This window comes from Cryptotermes secundus, unplaced genomic scaffold (genome assembly GCF_002891405.2).
Source record: "Cryptotermes secundus unplaced genomic scaffold, Csec_1.0 scaffold1282, whole genome shotgun sequence".
In the NCBI taxonomy this organism is placed as follows: Eukaryota; Metazoa; Arthropoda; class Insecta; order Blattodea; family Kalotermitidae; genus Cryptotermes; species Cryptotermes secundus.
In genome coordinates this window covers 159432-184856 of record NW_019726248.1, presented here as the reverse complement: position 1 = coordinate 184856, position 25425 = coordinate 159432, and the positions used below count along the sequence as shown (strand labels likewise).

The window sequence follows — 25425 nt, the reverse complement described above, 5'->3', positions numbered from 1 at the left end:
CTTAACAGTTCGGGATGAGCTTTTATCCAGTGGCAGAAATCCATACGCTGAGCATGGTCGCCTGGTTCCAGATGTTGTACCCTTTGATCATGATAAGGATACAGGTCTTCATCATGTAAGGTTCGCCACACCTGCATACGTGATACGCCGATGCGAGAGGCCATTCTACGTGTGGACAGACGCGGACTTCTATCAATCATGCCAAGAATGTTCTCTCGTGTGTTTCTCATTTGTACATTCTCCCTTTCCGACTGCACAGAAGCACTCAAGAGAACCAGTCTCACGCAATGTCTGGTGAATTCGCGTAAATACACGTCGAGATGGAATCCTTCGATCGGGAAAACGCCTTTGGTACTCTTCAACAGCAGCACGTGCATTGCCACCGCAAAATCCATACACAAAATGCATATCACAATACTCAACGTGTGAAAACACAAAAGGCATTTCAGCAACACCGCACAAGTACACGTAATTACTAACCATTCACGACGCTGACGCAAGATACACTGTAATCCTCTGTGAGTAGAGCATGAGATTACGGCTAGCGTGACATCACCACACTCAAGGACAAACAGATAAGGGTCTCAGCTGATAGCTATAATGCGTGGACCTGCCAGAAGACCACACTTTTCTCGGGCAATTATCTCCGTAACCGTTCAACTTTGGACATAGGTGTTTTGGGTTATATCGGCATACTTTAACATAAGGAACACCCTCCCGAAGTTTGGTCCATTCCTCCTGGGACACTCTGTATATAATAAACTGTTATTGGAGGCTCGTGATGTAGATGTAGTAACATTAATGCTAATCTGAAAATGATATGAAAGTAATAGTATTAAATTTGTTATAATCAACAATATAATGATTTTGGTATTGAAGATATAGATATATATAGTTGTGTCGTGACAGTTTTAATAAAGAAGTTTCATACTGTAACACAACAGGATGCATGAAATAAAAAAAATAAATAAAAAGGTGTAATATTTCTTAACCCATTAAATTACAGTGGTTACTGTGTGCACCACCTGCTTTCACCAGTCAAGTGGTTATAATGTCTATAGATCTCATGCATGCTTCTAACTACTCCGTTGTAGGTATAATGCCAGTCAGCAATGGAAACTTGTGTGTCATGCATGCAAAATGTTCTGGCTACTTCAGAGTGTGACAGGAAGTTGCTGGTTGTTGACGGCTGTCCTGGGCTTCAGTTCTTTTGGCTGAACATTGTGTCAGGTCCTAGCATGAAGATACATGTAAGTGATGAGCTGTTTCATGAACTGTTACAAGAGAATTAGTACAGTGGTGTTTCAGAGAGTGAATGTAGTAGTGATTAGTTAGTTAGTTATTGGAGAGGGTGGGTTTCCCCATGCACTTAGACCAGTATTGGACCATTGTGCTTCCCTCTATGATATTCTACCAGTCTCTATACCCTACCGATACTGGTGCTTAGCATCAGTCCCGACCAAGCCAGCGAGTTCAGCCTCTACTGGCTTAGCGGTATCTATAATGCTTCCCCCATCTCTCAGAGGCGTTAGAGACTACTGTTGGGCGGGAAATGTCCTTGAATTTGGCTCAGTGACCTCCTTAGGAGATATGAGTTCTTTTACATGCCGTAAAGCTACAACACGTGACCCACGGCTTAAAGTTCCTCCCGGAGGACTTGTTCCCTGAATTTTTCCGCCCTTAAAAATTCGATGACCTCCGCCGGGTTTGAACCCACATACTACGAGTCATGAGGTGGGAACGTTACCTCTAGACTACGGAGGCCGCTAATGTAGTAGTGACAGTAAAATAAATGTGAAAATTTTATCAGGTAGTCAACAAAGTGTCAGCTCTGATGAAGCACAAAATGTGAGCAATGACAGTAGCATGCAACCTGACGTATGGGCAAATTCAGCTGCTGAGCGACCACATTTTCCATTTACTGGCAAGCCTGGCGTGGATTTTGATTTAGAAGACCCCAGTGACCCTACTGGAATATTTTGAGTTGTTTTGTATGATGCTGTCTCTGTAAGATCCACTGTAATATTATCATCACATCTATGCTTTTGCGTTCCTAGTTGTATCTCTCTTTCAGGTTTTTCTCACCAAAATTTTATATCAACTTCTGGTTTTTCTCATGCATGCTACATGCCTTACTCATTCTCCTTGTTTTGATAATTATGGAGGTGTCTGTCAAGAAGTCCAAATTATGAAACTCCTCACTGTGCGCTTTTCTCCAGCCTCCTGCCACTAACCCCCTTTTGGGTCCAAATATTCTCCTCAGCAACCTCTTCTCAAGGGGGCACACGGTAGCGTAATTGGTTGAGGTGCTATGCTACAAGCTGGAAGATCACAGGATCGAATCCCGATGAGGTGGATTTCTTCAATTTACCTAATCCTTCCAGCCGCACTATGGCCCTGGAGTCGACTCAGCCTCTGACAGAAATGAGTACCAGGAATATTCTTGGAGGTAAAGGGAGGCTGGTGCGTAAGGCTGACAACCTAACCGCCATCTTTGAGCCGATTGTCTAGAAAACGTGGGAACCTCAACATCTCACAACCCTATGGGCCTCCATGGCCCGTTACAGGGATACCTTTACTTACTGTACCCTCACCTCAAACACCCTTGATCTATGTTCTTCCCTTAATGTGATATCCCAGTTTCATACCCATAAAAAACTACAGACAGAATTATAGTTCAGCATATATATGAAGCAAAGAATTCCTTGAACAGAATTTGGTACATGTGGTTACCTGAGTCTTTTGCCAGCTTGCTTAGAGCCATAGATGTCGCAGCGGTGGAGGGGCATTGGCAGTGCCTCCCCCGTGCCAACACGGCCAAGCACTGCTGCCTCACACATGCCCTTAAACATTTGCACCTGTAAAATGTCACTCAGGAAATACCTGAAACAAGAGTGCAAACATTTTGACCTGCAGTGTGTCACACAGTTCATGTAATAAAGTGATATAAAACATAGAAGTCTATACTGTTATTGTGTTTCTGCATGTTATCCATCATCCTGTTTTTATTTAAAATACACAGCATGTTTGAGACTGGATCCTGTCTCTGTCTTCGGGTGGAACCTACTCATTTGGGCCCAGTCGATAGAGCTAGGCCCTATTTCCGGAGGTAGAGATTAACCCTGTCAATTGTTTCACCTGAGTATGTTTCATCTGAAGATGGAGACAGGGTCCAGTCTCCAACATGTTGTGTATTTTAAATAAAAACAGGATGATGGATAATGTCCAGAACATACCATCGTCACAAAGTTTTATATTTCATAGAAGCCTCTGCTGTGTTTCAGAATAATCTCTTGAAATGACAGGAAATACATTGAAGTTGTTATGTTAACCGGCTTAAAAAATGCTGTGGTGTGTGGATATGTGTATGTATGAACTGCTCTTCATGATTTTGGCTAAATGAAACAAATACGTAGCCCTAAATATCTGGCTATGTATTTGATTTGGCATAGTGCTGAAGCTTTAAACTTATATTTGATAAGTGCTTGGTTTGAATCGGAGGGCACGTGGTAGCGTAGTTGGTTGAGGCACTATGCTACAAGCCGGAAGGTCATGGGTTCAAGTCCTGATGAGGTCATTGGATTGTTTTCAATTGACCTAATCCTTCCAGCCAGACTGTGGCCCTGGGGTCGACTCAGCCTCTATCAGAAATTAGTACCAGGAATTAATTAAATAATTTTCCTGGGGAGTAAAGTGTGGCCAGCGTGTAAGGCTGACGACCTTACCGCCATTCTTAAGCCGAATGTCTAGATAATGTGGGACCCTCAACGTCTCACAACCTTATGGGCCTTCATGGCCTGTTACAGGGATACCTTTACTTTTTCTTTACTTTTTGATTTGAGTCTCAGGTGGACTTTGACATTCCTGGCTGAGATCCCTCCAAGCAAATGCAGGGATGGTGTCTTAATGAGGTTGTGATCACTTCCTTCCAAATCCTTTCCAATTCAGCAACCATCCTGCCATTCAACACTATATAGCATAGGAAATGAAAGCATCACAGATGCTGCACATATGTGCTCGTGCGCATATGCACACCCAGAATTCTCTTCCATATAATAGTGTTGGTTTACTGACTTCCGTATGAAATAGCAACAGTATGTCTTTCCATATTTGTTTTCTGAAATGCCTTATTCCATTTGTTCAGTAACACCATATTAACAATTATCTTCTGTTGGCAGTCTAAGGCCCTAGATATGTGAAAATTTGAATTTGCTCAGTTCTGTTCTTGTTTGCAGATATTTTTGTATCATAACAATTTGCCCTGTCAGTTAAAATCCTGAAGGGTCATAAATCGCCCTCTGTGCTTGCTACTAATGAAGGGCTATGACATAAATAGAAGTCACAATACTGTTTGGGTATATTTTGCTTGCAGCTCATTGGCTCACCTGATGTAAGGTGTGTTATCAGGAATGTGGAACTTTGCAGCTGGATCAAAGTCATCGTCCGCACGGGGTATGGGAGGCACAATTCCCTGGTAGTGTCTCTTGAGCTCCCACCAGTCTATGTTGTATTGTTCTGGCGGCGTGTCACCCCTGAACACACTCCATCGCCACTTGTCCACAAGCAGGCCAAAGGGTAGCTGGGGCAACTTGAAAAGGGCCTGTCGCAGTAGCAACACTAAATCGTTATCTGCAACACAAGGCAGACTTTATGACCTTTGATATTAACATCAAATTTGGACATGTTTTTTAAGGTAATTTCTTTCGTCTGATTTAAAATAATGGTTTATTTTTGTGTGCGAATAAACATTGTATTTCTGACATACATCTTGGGGCTGGGATATCTCAGTTGGTGTAGTGACTAGACTACAGGGTTGACAATGGAATTGGGATATGATTTGTAAAAATTAAAAAAGAAATTCGCTTAGTGGGGGGTGGAGTCCAACTGGGTCCACTCGGCATGACGGCCACTGATTGACCCATTGTAGCCTGCCCCAGGTGATTATGATGATGGGGAATTTGGTGGAATGAAGATTGGCAGGGGAAACCGAAGTACCCAGAGAAAACCCGTCCCAGCACCACTTTGTCCACCACAAATCCTACTTGACCAGACCCAGGATTGAACCCAGGCCACTGCGGTGGGAAACCAGCGACTAACTGCTTGAGCTATGGCGCAGCCACATGATTTGTAACTGGGACATAGATTTCTCTCACTACAAAAGAGCAGTTTCAAGGGCCACTGATTCTTACCCTGAAGATGGAGGCTGTAGGTTTCTCTGACACATTGATATCTGTCTGCAAACTTAACGGTGTCATACACCAGAAGGCAATAATCTAGGAACTTAATCTATTTCATTAAGGTATGTAAGTCAATAACACAGAAATGGGTCAGCATGTAGCATGCATGAAAAAAAAAATTATATTATCATCATTGCCAGTAGGAGGCCTGTTGATAGGTGTTCCGGATTACAAAACAGAATGCTTTCAACTTGCTTGGGTCACCTTTATGAAGAATTAAAAAATAAAACATTTATGTAAAGACATTACATGTAGAGATCTCAGAAGTGTATATGGATAATATTAGAATGTATAGAATTACCCTGGCTTGTGTCATTTATGAGCCCGAGCCGCTGCAGATGTTGAGGTGCCACCACACCATACATAACTGAGTCACCCACGGCCTCCTGGAATGCTGAATTGGCACCTTCCTGTAAGGTATCTGAATTTTTGTTGTTCATAAACTTTCACATGGCCATGGCCTGTTTAAATTTATAAACGGTACTAGAGTTGACTTAACTACACTGGTTATACATAACCATCAACACATCAGACAGTTAAAATGCAAACTTGTAACTTAAACTTACTGTTGTTTTATTTATGGTTTATTTAGCGATGTCTGTGAATAACTGAGACTATGCATAGTACTAAATGGTAAGCAAGGTCCTTGTGCTTAACTATTTAAGCACTATGCTATGAAGGCGTATGGGGGAGTGGATGTATAGATCCACATTTTCTTGACCTCGGCACTGGGTGAGTGGTCAGCTTCATATCCTGCAGCTCTAACCCAAGGAAAAGAGCTCCTGGTACCCACTGGATAGGAGGCTGGGTGTGCCCAAGAGCTGGTCTAGACGAGATGAAGAAGAGAAAATTCTTATCCTACCAGGATTTGAACTCTGACCCTTCAATCATCCTGCCTGTAGGCAGTCGCTATACTAAATATGCTGTGGTAGAATGAATAATGAATTGTAAAGATGTGGAAGGGCAGCCGGCGCGTAAGGCTGACAACCTTACCGCCATCTTTGAGACGATTATCTAGATAATGTGGGAACCTCAACGTCTCACAATCCTATGGGCCTTCACAGCCTCTTATGGGGATAGCTTTACTTACTTGCTTTTACTTTACCCTAGCATTTGTTTGAATGGACTGACAAAACAACATAAAGCTTGACAGAATAGCAAATCTCCAACTTGAGATTTGAACCCATGACTTCTGAATGTGAAGCAAGGCAACTCTTGACCATGTCTACATGGTATTGATTACTGCAGTTTGTGGAAAATATACCTGGAACACAGTGGGCTGGTTCCTGTAGGCCATGTAGTATTCCACGTGCCCCATCTCGTGGTGAATCACATAGAAGTCTTCTGCATTCACTTCTGCACACAGCAGCATCCTGCAACCATCAAATTGAGGCAGGATCTGAGGTCTCCATAGTGGTGCTTAAGAAGACATGAAATTTCAACAGGGAATTATTAAAAACAAACTTTGCCAAAAATACTTAAGTTTGATAGCTTGAAAAGTTCTGGAAACAACTAAAAAGTAAAGTTGTCCCTGTGCTTAACTAATTAAACACCACGCCTTGAAGGTGTATGGGGAGTGGATGTATAAATCCTCATTTTCTTGACCTTGGCACTAGCTGAAGGTGAGTGGTCAGTTTTACGCCCTGGCCTCTTTACCTTTAGGGAAAGAGACCCCATTCCCATTGGATAGGAGGTTGGGTGGACCCCAGAGCATATCTGGATGACATAGAGAAGAGAAAATTCTTAACCCTGCCAGGAATCAACATCTGATCCCTGGGCTGTCCAGCCCATAGCCAGGTGCTGTACCAATTGCAGCTGACAACATTTGTAATATACAAAATTTGACAGTAGATGAGTAGCACTGTTGTCTAAAGGCAGCTTTTTGACAGATGGCTACCGTAATGCTCTTTGAAGCATACCTTCCACTAATATCTTCTGATTCTATTTATGACTAATTATTAACATGCATAAAGACACGAGAAAGGGTAACAAAATATTCAAATTCCCTGCCATACCTGTAGTCCCCTGACTGGTACATGTTGGCAGCAGTGCCATGGCAAGTACCATTGTTGTCAGCTGGTCTCTCTATCTGGGAGTGCGTCCAAAAGCTGTGTGTCATGCGCTCCAGACCCAGTGACGTATAGAAGTCCTCGGCGTGACGTACCATGTCGACAGTGGTATAGTTCCGTGCGTGCAGGGCAGAGGTCAGATTCATCATCTTTTGATCGGGCAGCAACAAGTCTAGCAATGCCTCCCAGTTCTGTGCCCACATGTTACCTAGTGACACGCCAATTGTGGTGTAACTGTCCGGTATTCCCCAGTGTTTGTACAGTATAGTGAAGATGGGGAAATCTATGCACGGGAAGGTAATTCCAATCCAGAACCATTTGATAAACATAAGCATGAAGGACTCTCTGTGAAACATAAATGGAAGTACTTCTGGCTTGAAGTTATTAGTAACAGGATTTTGGCTGGAACAGATAAAATAGTGCAAGATTCATAAAGTTTCAGGAACAATAATATTACTGAACTTATTCAAAGTAGCAAATATTAATTAATATGATGCATTTGTGGTTCTCACAGCAGTGACATAGAAGTTCACTGATGTTTTGGAGGAATGTACTGCCTCCATGTGCAAACGACAAGAACAGTGAATAAACTGCAGTACATTCCTCTGAAATACTGGTGAACTTCTACCAGATCACACTTCGTCATATCTCGGAACATAATACACTTAAAGAAATATACAGTCATTGTGGAGCTAGGAGACTGCAGTTGGTGTAGTGACTGGCTATGGGCTGTACGGCCATGGGTTCATAGTTCAAGTGTCGGTAGGGTCAGCACTTTTCTCCATGTTGAGACCTGTTCTGGGACCCACCCAGCCTCTTATCCAATGCGTACCGAGGGCTCTTTCCCCGGGGGTAAAGTGGTTGGGGAATGACGCTCACCACTCATTTCCGACTAGTGACAAGGCCAAGAATACGTGGATCTATACATCCACTCCCACATACATCTTCACGGCATATTGCATAATTAGTTAAGCACGTGGAGAACTTTGACCGCCTCTGTGGTCTAGCGGTCAGAGGTCCCGGCGCTATCAGATTTTCCGAGAAGTAGTGGGTCTGGAACGGGATCCACTCAGACTCGTGAGGATAACTGAGGAGCTATTTCAAGGAAATAGCGGCTCCGGTCTAGAAAACCGAAATTAATTGCCGTGGGGATCCGTTGCGCTGACCATGTAACACCCTCTATCCGCAAAAGTTGGCACAAATTTCGCCTACAAGCGGTGGTCGCTCGGTCGGTGTAGTTCGCTTGCGGACTACAGGTCACAGATTTCTCTTTCATGGGCAACTTTACACTTTTTTATTCGTCTGTTGTTGAAATTGCCGCCATGTTGCCATGTATAATTTATGACAAAAATTAACTTGCAGCTCGTCATTATCGGCCACCTCAAATTTTATGTGATCGCCATTTTATAACCTGAATTTCATCTGGAGATTTGCAAACATAATTGTGACGGCCCATCAGACGTTTACTGCAGCGGACATTCACACAACACGTACCGCACCGAGTGGGACGGACTAGCGGTGGCCGTCTAGACTTGTAATCGGAGGTGTCCTGACAGGATTTTCGTGGTCTTCCTCACGCCCTCCGGGCAGATGCCAGGATACTTCGTTTAGGCCACGAACCGTTTCTTTCAGTTCCTCACCCATCAGTCATTCTGTCAGCAATCCTACGTTATATAGGCAGCCTGGACACTGAAAACTCCGTGGCGTGTAGTCCGCAAGCGAACTATAACGACTGAGCATCCGCCGCTTGTCTGCGAAGTTAGTGCCAACTTTTAGCGGATAGAGGGTGTCACGTGGTCAGCGCAACGAATCCACACGGCAGTTAATTTCGGTTGAAAGCGTCATTAAATATCCAAAGAAGAATACGCACCCCTTGGAAGGGCCCCTACAGGACTGCTTATAGTTTTTTCTTTTCCTGGCCAAACGAATCAGTAAATCAGCAAAATATTTTCGAACCTCATGTAACATAGTATGGGAACTAAGTTAAAGGGCGCAACCTGCTGTTCTTTATGTCACTTGACAGGAAACAGGTTGGCGCCTGTGGGAATATGTTTGATTAACAAGGGAAGGATGATCCGGCTTTTGTTCCCGTTGTTAATTTGCGAACCCGTTGTATTGCAACATAGTGTGCCGCGTTACCTAGGAGATGCGCAGGGATGGGCCCAGTTAGAGGTACAGTTTCTTCCCCGTAAAACTGCGCCAGCCTGAAGCGAACAACGGCGTGCAATAGTGTGTACAGCGGTTCCACCTGGCGATACAGCTCCTCTACTACGTGCTCCAGATTCGGCGTCTCCAGCTCCTCGCGCCAGCATTCTCCGATGTCTCGATAATCATTGTTTCTGGCCGCCTGGTTCATAAGGCCTACAACGACAGGGTACAGGTGCCTGGACGGGGGCCCCACGGCACGGCGCCATTCCTGCCAACCCCACAGTAACTCGGCAGGGTCACGTGACTCGGCCATCAGGCGCTCGAGGTCGGGCTCTCCCCGGTAGCATACATCACGGCGGCACACGCGTGCGTTCGAGTAGGTATTCTGCAGCAACCCCAACACAGTGTTCAGCTCGCTGAAACAGACAACCCTCACCTGATACATTACTGCGACAACTTGTAACAGCCATCCCATTGCTCTACAGCTAGTCACAGTACACCACTCGCACCCCAGCTGGTTATGTTATCCCGCTCCTAGCTGTATAGTTAGGCCTGACAGCCCTCTATCGGCACTGCAATGAGCTGTGACAACCTTCTCCTGGCTCTGCAGTGAGTTCTGACAACCCTCTTCCCACTCTGCGGTGAGCTGTGACAATCCTCTGGAGCCACCGAAGTGAGTTGTGACAACCCTCTCCTGACCCTGCAGTGAGTTGTGACAACCCTCTCCCTGTTCTGAAGTGAGTTACGACAGCCCTCTCCAAGCTCTACAGTGAGTTGTGACAACCCTCTCCTGGTACTTCGTGAGCTGTGACAGCCCTCTATCGGCACTGCAATGAGCTGTGACAACCTTCTTCTGGCTCTGCAGTGAGTTCTGGCAACCCTCTTCCCGCTCTGCGGTGAGCTGTGACAACCCTCTGGAGGCACCGCAGTGAGTTGTGGCAACCCTCTCCTGGCCCTGCAGTGAGTTGTGACAACCCTCTCCTGACCCTGTAGTGAGTTGTGACAACCCTCTCCCCTGCATTGAGTTGTGACAACCCTCTCCCTGTTCTGAAGTGAGTTATGACAGCCCTCTGCAAGCCCTACAGCGAGTTGTGACAACCCTCTCCTGGTACGTCAGTGAGCTGCGACAATCCTCTCCCGGCTCTGCAGTAAGCTGTGACAACGCTCTCCCGACTGTACAGCGAGTTGTGACAACCCTCTCCTGGTACGTCAGTGAGCTGCGACAATCCTCTCCCGGCTCTGCAGTAAGCTGTGACAACGCTCTCCCGACTGTACAGCGAGTTGTGACAACCCTCTCCTGGTACGTCAGTGAGCTGCGACAACCCTCTCCCGGCTCTTCAGTAAGCTGTGACAACCCTCTCCCGGCCCTACAGCGAGCTGTGACAACCCTCTCCCGGCTCTGCAGTAAGCTGTGACAACGCTCTCCCGGCTGTACAGCGAGTTGTGACAACCCTCTCCCGGTCCTACAGCGAGCTGTGACAACGCTCTCCCGGCTGTACAGCGAGTTATGGCAAACTCACCTCGCTTGGTGTGGTGTGTACCTTGGCCCCCTACACAGGAGGTACATCTGACGCGGTGCCAGTTCCATCAGAGCGCGGCCGTGTTCACACCAGGCATTGCGCCAGGCAGTGCGCCTCTCTGCCGCCCGTGTAATCACGCGGGAGGGTACCGAACCAGGATCAACAGCGAGACTCCAGGTCAACGCTGCGGCTTGCGCGTTGATATGGCGGTACTCCGAGTCCAGTTGCGAGATCACTGCAACAGCGAGGTCACCTGCAGCCGTAAGTCATCATTCTGTAATGTTTCGCCCTTCTGTGTTGCAGAGCAAGTAAGGAAATGGATGAAAGTATGACCGTAGATACAGGGTGTTTAATAATATGATGCAGAAAACCGTTTATTAATCTGTGAGTAATGAACAAAAGCAGAGGGTAATTTTGTTACCCCTCTAATGTTGAAATGATATAGACGATTCACTTGCACTGAGCAGTGACTGAAGACAATGGACGCGCAACTGATGACCTTTTCAGAATGATTGCTAATGTAGGAAACGCAAAGAAAAGTCCACACTTATTTCTAATTCTCTATATAATGGTACAGCCACGGGGACCGCCATGAGTTATGTACATGGGCGGAGGATCAGGCAAAAATGCTGACAAATGTACATTTAATCCGTTTAAAGGGAACTCTTATTGATCGCCGTTAAATATTCAGGATAAAGGAATATTCTTTTATAAATACTTTTAATGTTTGCTAATAGTAATTGGCATATTGAGGGCCGCGCCATAGCTCAAGCGGTTAGTCGCTGGCTTCCCATCGCGGCGGCCCGGGTCTGGTCAAGTGGGATTTGTGGTGGACAAAGTGGCGCTGGGGCGTGTTTTCTCCCAGTACTTCGGTTTCCCCTGCCAATCTTCATTCCATCAATTGCTGCACAGTCACCCTCACCTATCATCTGGGGCTGGTACAATAGGCCAGAAGTGGCCGCAGTACAAGGGCCTTAGTCCCCCCCACTAGCAATAAAGAACAATTGGCATATTTCTTTCATTTTTTCAATTTTGATTTTTTCCGAAACCCTGGGGGATGGGGGCAGATTCGTGGGTAAATCCCCTTTCCTTTCCCGACGTTCATGGATACAGGTAACAAAACTGAACACCCTGTGTATGGCAACAAATAATGTTAATTAGTGAAATGGTCACTGAGAATTCAAAGGAGAGTATGAGAAATCGCCTCTCTGTTTACGGTTTCCAGAGGCGCTATGCCTCCACTCAACTCGTATGTCTTCATGACCTGGAGATTAATGAAGACGGACAATTTTATCAACGTCTGAATTCATGTTTCGTATGGTTCTCAGACTGAACAACTATTACGTATTTCCCTAAACTGCGTTAGTCGGTTGGTATTTATAATAGAAAGTTACAGGATATCACCAAATTGGACAGTCATTTCGCATACATACGAGTGTCCAGAATGAGTCTTCAAACCGTTTTTTGTGTTATTTTAACTAGCTAACTTCATGGAGCTTAGCCCTTCTTGAGAAGCCGCCAGTTGTGCAGCTATTCAAGGACTTCCCAGCTTTTTATGGAACCGAAGGTTCATTACCGTGCTCACGAGAGCCCAACACTGGTCCCTATCCTGAGCGATATCAATTCAATCCACACCACCCCATCCTATCTCTCTAAGATCCATTTTAATATTATCCACCTATTTGCGTCTTGGTCTTCTTAGTGGTTTCTTTTCTTCTGGCTTCCCCACCGATATCCTATATACATACCTCTTCGTACCCATCCGTGCTATATGCTTTGCTCATCTCATACTCTTTGACTTTATCACCCTAAGAACTTGGCAGAGAGCACAATTTATGAAGTGCCTCATTACGCGGTTTTCTCCAACCTCCCGTCGTTTTTCTCTTAGTTTTTCGTTCTCTTTTGCTTTATTTTATTTCGTTTTGTCTCATTTTTGTATGCACTCTGATTTTCGCTTTGTTTAAAGTAGTTCTAAATAGCATTACTCTATTTCAGCGGAAATTAATCAATAATTTATTATTGCAACGCCTCCCGCGAGATTCACTTTCAGACAATTGACAAGTGCGAGCCGAATGCTGAATAATGCAACGCAGAAGCTTTGTTCAGGTTTACATTATACACGTATATGTCACACTGAGCAGCACACAAAACTGGCATCCCTGTGTTAGCACTAAAGCGTGAGGCGAGCGTCCAAATCCCGCGTGTGGCCCAGTGGTCAGAGTTCCTGGCTACAGAGCCAGAGGTCCCGGGTCTGGAACGGGGTCCACTCAGCCTCGTGAAGATAATTGAGGAACTATTTCAAGGAAATAGCGGCTCCGGTCTAGAAAACCGAGATGAACGGCCGTGGGGATCCGTTGCGCTGACCACGCGACACACTCTATCCGCTTAAGTTGGCACTAACTTGGCCGACAAGCGGCGGTCGCTCGGTCGGTATAGTTCGCTTGCTGACTACAGGCCACGGAGTAAACGTCCAAATCGTCGATATGACGGTGTGCTACTATGAAGCCTCGAAGGGCCAATGGGTGTCTTGCGAACTCCGTGGAGTTTCACGAGAATCTATGGGTCCATTTGCATCTTAAGGCAGAAACATAAGTTTATGAAAGTTGTAAATCCATTCCGCGACATCCGTGAGATATCTTGCTTATAAACATTTGCTCCTATGGTCTGATTTATTTGGTATTTTTTGGAGATGAATAATTCGTGTGTAACGGTGAATAACCCGCTGTTAGACTTTCATTTTCGGGGGGGGGGGCAAAGATTTCCTACGCTTCACTGCCTAGGAATTCGTAGTCATTGTATAGCAATGGATGCGTTCTGATTCCAAATATTCCGGCCCTAGGCGGCACACCACAGTATTATCTGTCTGAAACATCTTTGAGGTCACATCATGACTTTAAAAGCAACCTTAAATAAGAGAGAAATCCCGTGTGTTGAACGAGATTTCTGATTTAGTGAGTTTGGTTCCTACTGTGTGTTGGAACTTGGAATCGGATAACCTTGTAATGATGACGTAAGAATTACGTCGTTATATGATGATGACGCAATCTCGAAGATGTATTAGACACAGTATAAGATATATTTGTATTAATTCGCATGCTGTACCGTCTATTGGGTGATTGAATTACATCCAGCTAAGGAAAAAATTCTTAATTAAAGAACAAAGAAACTATTCTTGATCTTAAGGAATCCGAACTCCTTCCTTTGAAACAACCAAGCGTCGGCATGGTCTATAATTCTGCATTGTCTATCTAATCATTTCGTTTCTTTGAAACATGGTCTCTATCGAGTGCGAAATCCATTTCGAGCTTTTGTAAGATCGAACGGCACACAGCCAACAGCAGGTTACGGAAGTCTTGCAGTTACTGTTTCAGCGCTTGTTCGTTAGATTCTAAAGGGTTCTGACGATGCTGGATGACACACAGACAATTACTGGGGTTTTGAACTTCTTCATCGTCCGGAATTTTAGGTAATAGAGGACACGACGTTTCGGAAACTGGATCTGTTTCCGTCTTCAAGTGTCTTTCTTTCTCATCTGAAGACGGAAATATATCCAGTTTCCGAAACGTCGTGTCCTCTATTACTTAAAATTCCGGACGATTGTTCCTTGTTTAATTTCTGGACTAATTTTATTCCAGATTTTACAGATTAACGAAAAATCCAGAGAGAACGTTCATTGCCAGACAAACAGGGGCCAGGATAGCTCACCCGGTATAGCGACTGGCTATGGAGTGGACGACCGAGAGTTCGGAGTTCGAGTCCTGGTAGAATCAAAAATTTTCACCTTCTCCAAGTCGTCCAGACCGGCTCTGGGCTCCACCCAGCCTCCTATCCAATGGGTACCGGGAGCTCTTTCCCGGGAGTAAAGCGGCCGGCGTATGAAGCTGACCACTCACCTCTAGTGCCGAGGTCAAGAAAAGGTGGATCTATACATTCACTCCCCCAAACGCCTTTACGACGTAGTGCTTAGTTAGTTAAGCATAGGGACAGCTGTATCTTATTGCCAGACAAACATGTTACTGGTAGGGGCTGCTTTTATGGGCCCAGCCAAAATCTTTTTTCTTTTTCCCAGGGTCAGCCATTTTTCCCGGGAGGGGGTAGCAAATTTGCGTACGAACTTGCGTTTAAGCCGTTTAGGACTATTTTTTCTGACTTCCAGAGTATTCTGAGTACAAGACTACTTTATATATTTTTGTTTTGTTTTGGGTACTACTATTTCATAAATTTCCATCTTTTTGTTTTTGAAAATTTGATTTTTTAAATAAATTACCCCCCCCCGAACGGTGCACATGATTGCAATGGAAAATTACAAAGACGAATATGAGATATTCGGCCCTCACAGCTATGGCTATGAAGATTACCGTCTTCTGGGATGTGACGCCGTGTAGCCTCGTAGATAGTTACAAACTTTTAGACCGAAAGAGCTGCGTCAATCTTCTAGGTAGAGTATGGTGACACGTTGCTGGATATACACCAATTGGAACTCGCAGATTAAGTGGGAACCAGATGTACTTAGTTTGAAGTGACCGGAGGTTGGAGAAAACTGCATAATGAGGAGCTTCATAACTTGTACTCTTCTCAAAGTATAATTAGAATGATCAAGTCAAGGAGGATGAGATGGGCAGGGCATGTAGTACAAATGGGGGAGACGAGGAATGCATATAGGATATTGGTGGGAAAGCCAGAAGGAAAGAACCAATGGGAAGACCAAGGTGTATATGGGTGGATAATATTAAAATTGATCTTAGAGATATAGAATGGGATGGATTGGAGTGATGTGGCTCAGGATAGGGACCAATGGAGGGCTCTTGTGAACATGATAATGAATCTTCGGGTTCCATAAAATGTTGGGAAATTCTTGAGTAGCTGCAGAATTGGCGACTCCTCCAGAAGGGCTCAGCTCCGTGAGTAAGTAAGCAATAATTTAGACATAATAACACCGTTCGCCTTCCGAATGCTTGTGTAGACCATTATCGCTACGCCAAGTTGACGTAAGAATATTTTAAATGTTTTCGACCTTTTTTTTTTTTGGAGTTGTTAGGAGGTCGTAATTTCTTGCTAAAGTTGTTGCCTATAGGCTGAATACTCGGAATTCTAACCTTGGTAAGAGTACTCTGTAGTCTCAGATCACACATCTATCTATCCAACAAACGCCGGAAGATAAAACCATTACAGAATGAACACACGTCTGTATATTCTCGAGGACTTGTATCAGTGGACCTTTACCTTCATGTCACTTATACTGCCTTATGGCATGACACTATAACACGTCACTACCCTTTCCCTACCTTTTTAACACCAATTAACTGATGTCTCACTGACTACACAGGCAGTAACAACTGTCATTATATATATGTTAGATGTGAGCTCCTCATAGCAGTGACTTTAGGATGTGACGCGTGAAATCCGGTACTTCACCGATATTTCGGAGGAATGTATTACCTCCATCTTCAGGGTATAAAAGTGAGTCAAGAATAAATCAGGCAGAGCTGTGCTTTGTATATGCCTCTCACTGGCTGGTTGTTTGTTTCACTTATTCTTCGGGCCTAAAGATAGACAACACGGCTTCCATTCCTGAAGGCAGTACCTTTCATTGTATCCACAGTTCACACACACACGCACACAGTATCCAAACAGACTCAACCTTCCCAACTGAGCACAGTCATTCTTAAAAAAAGTTAACAGTTTCTCAGCCATTCGGGAAATTCCCAGCATCATCGTGTCCACAATAGCCCGCCATGGGTCCCTATCCTGAGCCAGATGAATTCAGTCTGCACCCTCTTATCATATTTTTGTAATATCCGAAGTAATGTTATCCTCCAATCTTTGCCTATGTCTCAAAGCTGTTTCTTTCCTTCAGAACTTCCTACAGATCTTTGTATACATTTCTCCTGTCTGCACTGCGTGCTACATCCCTCGCTAATACCATCCTTTTTCATTTGATTATCATCGTATTATTTAACGATGAATATTCATTCCGCTTAGGCCCACTATGCACTATGCTACAAGCTGGAAGGTCGCGGGTTCGAATATCGGTGAGGTCACTGGATTTTAAAATTTATCTAATCCCTCAAGCCGCACTATGACCCTGGGGTCGACTCAGTCTCTAACAGAAATAAGTACCAGGAATTTTCCTGGGGGTAAAGGGCGGCCGGCGTGTAAGGCTGACAACCTCACTGCCATCTGTGAGCCAGTTGTCTAGAAAATGTGGGAGCCTCGACGTCTCACCTCCCTATGGGCCTTCAGGGCCTCTTACAGGGATAGTTTTAGCTTTTATCCTGTTCTCAAACCCCCTCAGTCTATGTTGCTACCTTAATGTCACAGACCAAGTTTCACACCCACACAGAGCCACAGGCCAAGCTTATATTTCTGTATCATCTTTTCTCTCTAAATACCAGGTGGGGAGACAGAAGGATCTCACGTAAATGAGAGCAAGCATTTCCGGATTCAGTCTGCCCCTGATTTCTTCGTGGAAGCAATTTTGTTTTATTAGCGTTGTTCCGAAGTACACAAGATTCTTTCGTGTTACGTATTCCCCCCCCCCCGCCCGTGTTCCCTCGACGACATATCAACATGTGTTCAGCTTTCGTTGACTTGTAGAGCAGCCCCTTGACTAGTGTCTAATTAAGCTCCTGGTTTCATTTTTATGTTATTTCATGTTCAATAAATTAACATCATCAGCCTTGACCAGAAGCTGGTGTGTGCCATTAAATTTAGATTCAGCTTGGTTTTCATGGTGTTTCATAATAAACAGCAAAAACAAAACAAACTCCATGGTTGGAGTCCGCAAGCGAGCTATACCGACCGAGCGATCGCCGCTTGTCGACAAAGTTAGTGTCAACTTTAGCGGATAGAGAGTGTCGCGTGGTCAGCGCAACGGATCCCCACAGCCGTTAATCTCGGTTTTCTAGACCGGAGCCTCTATTTCCTTGAAATATCTTCTCAATTATCCTCACGAGGCTGAGTGGAACCCGTTCTAGACCCACTACTCCTCAGAAAATCTGGTAGCGCCGGGAATCGAACCCGGGACCTCAATATCTCTAGCCAGGAGTTTTATAATAGCGTATTATAAATGAAAAGCTGAAAAACAAAGTACAAAATTACTTTTTCTCAGTACGTAGTTGTATGTCATTTGTGGGTTTCTTCAGAAAAGTCAAAATGGAACATAAGGAAATTAATCTTATTTCTAAAAATGGGAGATTAATGGAAGCTGTATGATAAATGNTAAGTTTGGCCTGTGGGTGTCACTTGAAACTGGTACGAGAGAATTACTCACGGTCGGGCGCGGCGGGCCTCAGGAACAACACCAGCAGCGCGAACCGTAGCTCCATCGTGTCTACGCGCCTTCGCCGCGGTCGCGCGTTATATAGGCAACCCGCCGTGCCTAGCACGTGACCAGGTGAGCTCGCGAACTACTGCAGTAGTTGTATTGTTATTTTTCTCATGGGGTGAGACTGAGCGCACTTGCTACTGCGGCCATTGTTTGGTCTATTTTACCAGCCCCTGATGATAGATAATGATGATTTTGGAACAGTCGGTGGAATGCGAATTGGCATGGGAAACCGAAGTACTCGGAGAAAACCTGCTCCAATGCCACTTTATCCACCATAAATCCCACATGACCTGACCCGGGCTTGAACCCAGGCAGCCGCGATGGGAAGCAGGCGACTAACAGCCTGAGCTACGGAACGGCCTATTCCTTCTCCTCCTCCTCCTCCTCCTCCTCCTCCTACTACTACTACTGCTTACAGGGATATATATATATATACTTGATTACTCTTCTCGTAACTATATATATAGTTACGAGAAGAGTAATCAAGTCAAGGAGGATGAAATGGGCAGAGCATGTAGCACGCATTGAGGGGAAGAAGAAAGCATATAGGATTTTGCTTAGGAAGTCAGAAGGAAAGAGACCACTTGAAATACCTAGGCGTGGGTGGGAGGATAATATTCAAATGAATTCTAGAGAGATAAGATTGAGTGGTAGGGACTGCATTTATCTGATTGTGGTTTGGAATCATTGCAGGGCTCTTGTGAACACGGTAATGAACTTTCGGGTTCCATAAAATGTCGGAAAATGATTGAGTAGCTGAGTGACTGGAGGCTTATCAAGAAGGGCTCCGCTGCATGGAGTTAGTTGGTTAATTGGTCAGTAATAATATCCCGTACTGCTATAACGGCAAACAACAGTTGTCGGGTAGCTACTCACAGCGGTGGTTATAGAGAGTTTTGATATAACGCCGTGTCGCATAATTTGTCAACCGAGGTTTCGGAGGAACATGTTGCTGCCTGCTTCATGCTGGTTTCTTGTTTTGTTTACTTTTAAAGCCTGAAGATGAAGGCGATATGTTCCTCCGAAACGTCAGGTGACTTTCAACTGACTGCTCAGCGTTATATATCAGAAGATAGAACATTCAACTAGTGAAGTTAATCCACTCTATGAACCAAGTTACGTCATGTCTTGTGTTGGCAACTTTACGGGACAACTGTCGTGTGAAAGTAAGTTCGAAGTGCCAACACCTGCTACTAATGCTGCTACTGCTATTGCTGCTAGTAATGCCATTATCAGTGACCGCCTCTGTGGTCTAGTGGTTAGAGTTCCTGGCTACAGATTCAGAGGTGCCGGATTCGATTCCCGGTGCTGCCAGATTTTCTGAGAAGTAGTGGGTCTGGAACGGGGTCCACTCAACCTCGCGAGGATAATGGAGGAGCTGATTCAAAGAAATAGTGGCTCCGGTCTAGAAAACCGAAATTAACAGCCGTAGGGATTCGTTATGCTGATCACGCGCGACAGCCTCTATCCGCTAAAGTTGGCACTAACTTCGCCGACAAGCGGCGGTCGCTCGGTCAGTATAGTTCGCTTGCAGACTACAGGCCACGGACTTTAGTTTTTAGTTATTTTAGTGCCATTAATAGTAAGGGTTCTAGTACGGCGACAACTAGAAACGTTTATCTCATCTCTGGATCAGGGTATGTCATGTCTTGTATGGGAAACCTGAGTCCTCCATAAAAACGCACCTGGAACACAACATTAGGATGCAACAAGACCCCCCCACACACACACACACACACACAAAGCGAGCACGAATATACACACGTGTAATATAAACGACAAGGGAAAACACGTACCCTAGGAGAGCCGGGTTCTGCCGTGCTCATTAAGAAAAACGAGCATTACACGGGACCCAGGACTGCACGTGTAAATAAAATAAATATAAAAATTGCAACAACAACGAGAGTAATAATTAATCAACACTGGTCTAATTTTAACTGGTCAAATTATCGTATCTATTTTAACTCAGTTATTAAAAGAAATTTAAGGCAAATTTTCAGAGTTTGTGGCAAAATTAGCAAAATTAAAAGCCGTCTTTATTGCGAATAACGCAATCGCAACACTAGGACAAAGGTTAATATAACTTACGGTATTTGCTTAAGCCCATAACTAAAATCCTACATTGTAAGCAACAATATTACCTTCCCCCATTGGAAACATTGGCCAGTGGAAGGGGATCAACAGAGAGAGTTCAGAGTGATTGTATAAGTGCTACCTGATGATGGCCAAAATAATTGACCGAAACATGTAATATAAAAAAATGTATATTTGTCACAGAATAATAATTACTTTCAATGTTTGTGACATCTATAATATTCGTAAATACTGTTAAAATGTTCTTTAAATCTATTATCGGATTAACGTACTACCTGAAACTTAGTATACCTTGAGGATGGAGGTAGTATGTTCCCCGAAACGTTGGTGAAGTTATTCTATTTTAATTTTAATTCGCTTAGTGGTGGTATGGAGTCCAACTAGGTCCGCTCGACACGGCGGCCACTGATTGGCCTATTGTAGCCTGCCCCGGGTGATTTTGATGATGGAGATTTTGGTGGAATGAAGATTGGCAGGGGAAACCGAAGTACTCGGAGAAAACCTGCCCCAGCGCCACTCTGTCCACCAGAAATCCAACTTGACCAGACCCGGGATCGAACCCGGGCCGCTGCAGTGGGAAGCCAGCGAATAGCCGCTTGAACTATGGCGCGGCCAAGTTATACCATACTACACGGCGTCATGCCTCAGGCGATATAACAATTCATAGTGACGGCTGTGAGATTTTGACGTTTAACACAACACTTCCATTACTTCGCACTGTGTAAACTATTTTGTGTGAGGGAACCTTGAGTTCACGTGGTGTTAGAGGAACGCAGAGCTTATCATAACACATCAGAAGATTCCCTTCAGTGAGGACACTTAAGACTACTCCTTGCTAAACGGAGTGAAAGAGTTTTCTTCACGTGGCTCGTGTGCGAAATGATGAAACCCCCTTACTGTTTTTCTATTTGAGTACTTGAATTGCGGATTTAGGAAGGATTCTCGGTTTTCAAAAGACCGAAGCGAAGATATAAACCGAAAGCAAATAAAAATACGATATCAACGCATCTTAACATGACGTCCGATTTCATTTGAACCCAAAAACACCACGTCGGCGTTTTCTCAATCGTAATATAAGAATTTGCACCACAAAATAAACCGTCAGTGTCTAGCTAAAAGAATTTACGAGATGTAGGAAAATCAGAGAACAGGGTGCCGAGGAGAATATTTGGACCAAGGAGAGGTGAAGTGACAGTAGGTTGGAGAAAACTGCATAATGAGGAGATTCATAACTTGTACTCTTCTCCAAGTATAATTAGAATGATCAAGCCAAGGGACCACTTCTGTGGTCTAGTGATCAGATTTCCTGGTTACAGATCCAGAGGTCCAGGTTCGATTCCCGGCGCTACCAGATTTTCTGGGAAGTAATGAGTCTGGAACGGGGTCCACTCAGCTTCGTGAGGTTAATTAAAGATCTCTTTCAAGAAAATAACGGCTCCAGAAAACCGAAATTAACGGCTGTGGGGATCCGTTGCGCTGACCACGCGACACCCTCTATCCGCAAAGGTTGGCACTAACTACGCCGACAAGCGGTGGTCGCTCGGTCGGTATAGTACGCTTGCGGAGTAAAGGTCACGGATTTTGTTTTTGTTTTTGATAAAGTCAAGGAGGATGAGATGGTAAGGCATTTAGCACGAATGGGAGAGGAGGAATGCATGTAGGATATTGGTGGGAGAGCCTGAAGGAAAGAGACCACTAGGAAGACCAAGACATAGATGAGTGGACAATATTAAAATGGATCTTACAGAGATAGGATGGGGTGACGTGGACTGGACTGTTGTTTTGTATTGAACATCGTTTTCAGAAAGGAAAATATCATTTTTGCCAATTATTTCGAGTATTATAGGAATCGAAAGCAGGACTGTTGCGTCTACATAAGAGAAATTCTTTCTCTCTCACTAACTAACTAACCAACTAACTGACTAACTTCGTCCAGAACCATTTTGAGGGTAGGCCTCCGTCATACTCGTACCTTGAGTAGCTCGCCGTGATCTGCGGACTAGCGATTTTGCTTCTCATAGTACACAGAAAGCAGAATCTTCATGACTCTTCATGACTGCGAGAAGTCATATCCGAAGAGAAGCTGTAACTAGTATGGTCACGTGTTATGCCCCGATTGGTCAGGATCCTCCGTTACTTAAACCATCTTCACTCTAAAATCTATCCTGTAACAGGCTGTCGAGGCCCATAGGGTTGTGAGACGTCGAGGCTCTCACATTTTCTAGACAATCGGCTCACAGATGGCGGTGAGGTCAGCCTTACGTGTAGGCCACCCTTTACTCCCAGGGGAATTCCTGGTACTCATTTCTGTTAGAGGCTGAGTCGACCGCAGGGCCATAGTGCGGCAGGAAGGATTAGGTCAATTGAAAAATCCAGTGACGTCATCGGGAATCGAACCCGAGACTTTCCGGTTTGTAGCATAGTGCCTCAAGCAACCACGCTACCGCATGCCCTATATTTCCTTCGCTTTATAATTAGCTAAGTCCCGGGCAGAAACAAACCCCCGAATTTACAAACCGAAAGTATGGCAGTATGTCGCCTCGTCATGTCTTTTCGTATACCACAGAGAAGGGTGCGAATGTGTATGGATCAAAGGGGAATGAAGATTAGTGGGGGAAAGCTGAAGAAACCTGAAGAAAACCCTGCTCCATTACGTAATTCAGATTAATATTAGCCGCCTCCTTGAGTTGCACACCCACCGCCCTCTGTATGCAACGCACAGAGCTAATAAAAAGAAACGAAGTCGCTCTTTTCTTGATTGTAGCGTGACGTGCTTGCTGATCTGAACTTCTCAACAGGTGGGCGCGAGTGCGAGCAGCAGTGGCACATGTAGACAAAATTATTTCGCCATTTTCAGACCGCATTTCGACTGCTCTGCTTCAAGAATATGGCGTCTTGCGCATCAAATATCTGCAACTATGTCGACAGGAATTACCACCAAAACATGTTTAGCCACCAAACAGTTTCAGTATTATTCTCATTTTGGCCGCGCCATAGCTCAAGCGGTTAGTTGCTGGCTTCCCACCGCGGCGGCCCGGGTTCGATCCCGGGTTTGGTCAAGTGGGATTTGTGGTGGACATAGTGGCGCTGGGGCAGGTTTTCTCCGAGTACTTCGGTTTCCCCTGCCAATCTTCATTCCACCGATTGCTCCACAATCACCCTCACCTATCATCTGGGGCTGGTACAATAGGCCAGAAGTGGCCGCAATACAATGGACTTAGTCCCACCCCACTAGCAAAAAATATTCTCATTTTGGAAATATTCGGTTTGAATTTTTTCACATATCGGTGGACGCCATCAGGATTTATTTCGAAAGGGGAGGCAGCCAATTTTCCCGGGGTACAGGCAGGGAATTTGCTTACAAACTCAAGTTTGAGCCAATTAAGATTATTTGTACCACCTCTCTACATTATTATAAATACGGGAATAGTAATTAAAAGTAATTGTAATTTATATTATTAATATGTTGTTTGTTGTCGGTATAGCGGCTGACTGGACGGCCTGGGTTCGATTCACGACAAGGGTATGAAATTTTCTTTACTTCATGTCATCCAGACAGGCTCTGGAGCCCACGCAGCTTCCTACCTAATGGTTACCGGGGACACTTTCACCGCAAGTAAAGAGGGCAGAGCGTGAAGCTGACCACTCACCTCCAACTAGTGCAGACGTCAAGAAAACGTGGGTCTATACATCCACTCCCCACAGCTTAATTATTTAAGCGCAGGGATAAATTTACACTTCTTACCTTTAATACCAGACGATCCTGAGTCAATTCAGTCTATATTTTACTGACAATCTCTCTTATAAACATTCATTCTACCGTCCACTTTCGTCTTCCCTGTCTTTAAGGGGGCGCATCGCAAGATGCGCTCCTATCAAATTTCAGAATACTCAGTACCTTTATCTGCCTCGTCCTTAGTCCTTGGCAATTTCCTTGATTTACAGCCCTTACAACATTATAGGAGGTGGATAAATCACGAACCACTCTATTAAGGGCCTATTATAACCTGTTTACATTCATCCGCCTTTAAGGAGAAACATTTACCTGAGAACCTCATTTTCACATTATTGTAGTCTACTCCAAGGCGTGGCTGGGTGGATAATATTGAAATGGTTCTTAGAGAGATAGGATGGGATGGTATAGATTTGATTCATCTGGCTCAGATATGGACCAGTGGAGGGCTCTTGTGAACACAGTAATGAACCTTCGGGTTCCATAAAATGTTGGAAAATTCTTCAGTAGCTGCAGAAATGGCTTCTCCTCAAGAGGGGCTCAGCTCCATAAGTAAGTAAGTAATCTACCCCAGACAAAGGATCCGAAACAAAATCTTCGTAGGCCAGTAATGCATACAGTTCGCAAGCCCACAGCTGCGTCACGACGCCGTTTATTGGCCCTCTGTTGCGCCATTATATAGCGATTGAACTGAATGACTTCCAACCCCTCACGTATTTCTTTAAACAAAATTATATAGACGCAAGTAAAGTCTTCTCGCTTGTCACGGCGTGTAGCTCAGAGACATCCCGATGTTTTAGAGAAGTATTCACAGATATGTTCAGCCGAAACGTCGTGCTCTCTCCTAAATACTCGGAGATACAACCCAGAGGGCCGCAGTTTTCATACACACCACTGTGAAAACCTTAAATCCTACGAAATGTTACCGTCTGATTCAGCAAACCCTTGAAACCGTGTTATATTTTTGTGCGTTTTTGTATGAGATACATAAGTGAGAGCACGACAGAGAGGGCATGAGTGTCCGCCTGTGCCCACGTTTTCCGCTACACCAATTTCAGTAGAATTTGGAAGGGAACTAAATGAAAATATTGGCAGGCGAATTTTATTTCGGTTCCAGTCGGCTATAGATCTCAGGTACTTTTATTTGGTTATTTAAAGATGCTCATAGTATCGAGGCTATTTAATATAGGGTGACAGGATGATTAATGAATGAACTGGAGAGTATTTGGAATTAAATAGTGGTAGCCTAATTGAGATACTTTCGGCGTTTGCCTGGAAGGATTGAGGAAAAAAC

At 44.6% G+C, this 25425-nt stretch overlaps 2 protein-coding genes across 2 annotated transcripts in view; one reads left to right on the top strand and one right to left on the bottom strand.

Annotated features, from left to right (window-relative positions):
• LOC111864144 (YEATS domain-containing protein 2) overlaps positions 1-4460 on the top strand; it is a 31420-nt gene extending 26960 nt beyond the window's left edge. Inside the window, exons 13-14 of the transcript XR_004512991.1 lie at positions 1095-1250; positions 4373-4460. The gene's annotated coding sequence lies outside the window, so the exon portion shown is untranslated. The remainder of the gene's footprint in view (positions 1-1094; positions 1251-4372) is intronic.
• LOC111864141 (angiotensin-converting enzyme) overlaps positions 1-18302 on the bottom strand; it is a 22037-nt gene extending 3735 nt beyond the window's left edge. The window contains exons 1-8 of the mRNA XM_023851186.1: positions 18248-18302; positions 10975-11227; positions 9446-9870; positions 7253-7514; positions 6502-6610; positions 5539-5647; positions 4386-4629; positions 2734-2883 (exon numbers count right to left, since the gene is read on the bottom strand). Coding sequence (XP_023706954.1) covers positions 2734-2883; positions 4386-4629; positions 5539-5647; positions 6502-6610; positions 7253-7514; positions 9446-9870; positions 10975-11227; positions 18248-18302 — 1607 coding nt within the window. The remainder of the gene's footprint in view (positions 1-2733; positions 2884-4385; positions 4630-5538; positions 5648-6501; positions 6611-7252; positions 7515-9445; positions 9871-10974; positions 11228-18247) is intronic.
• Between the last annotated feature and the right edge of the window lie 7123 nt (positions 18303-25425).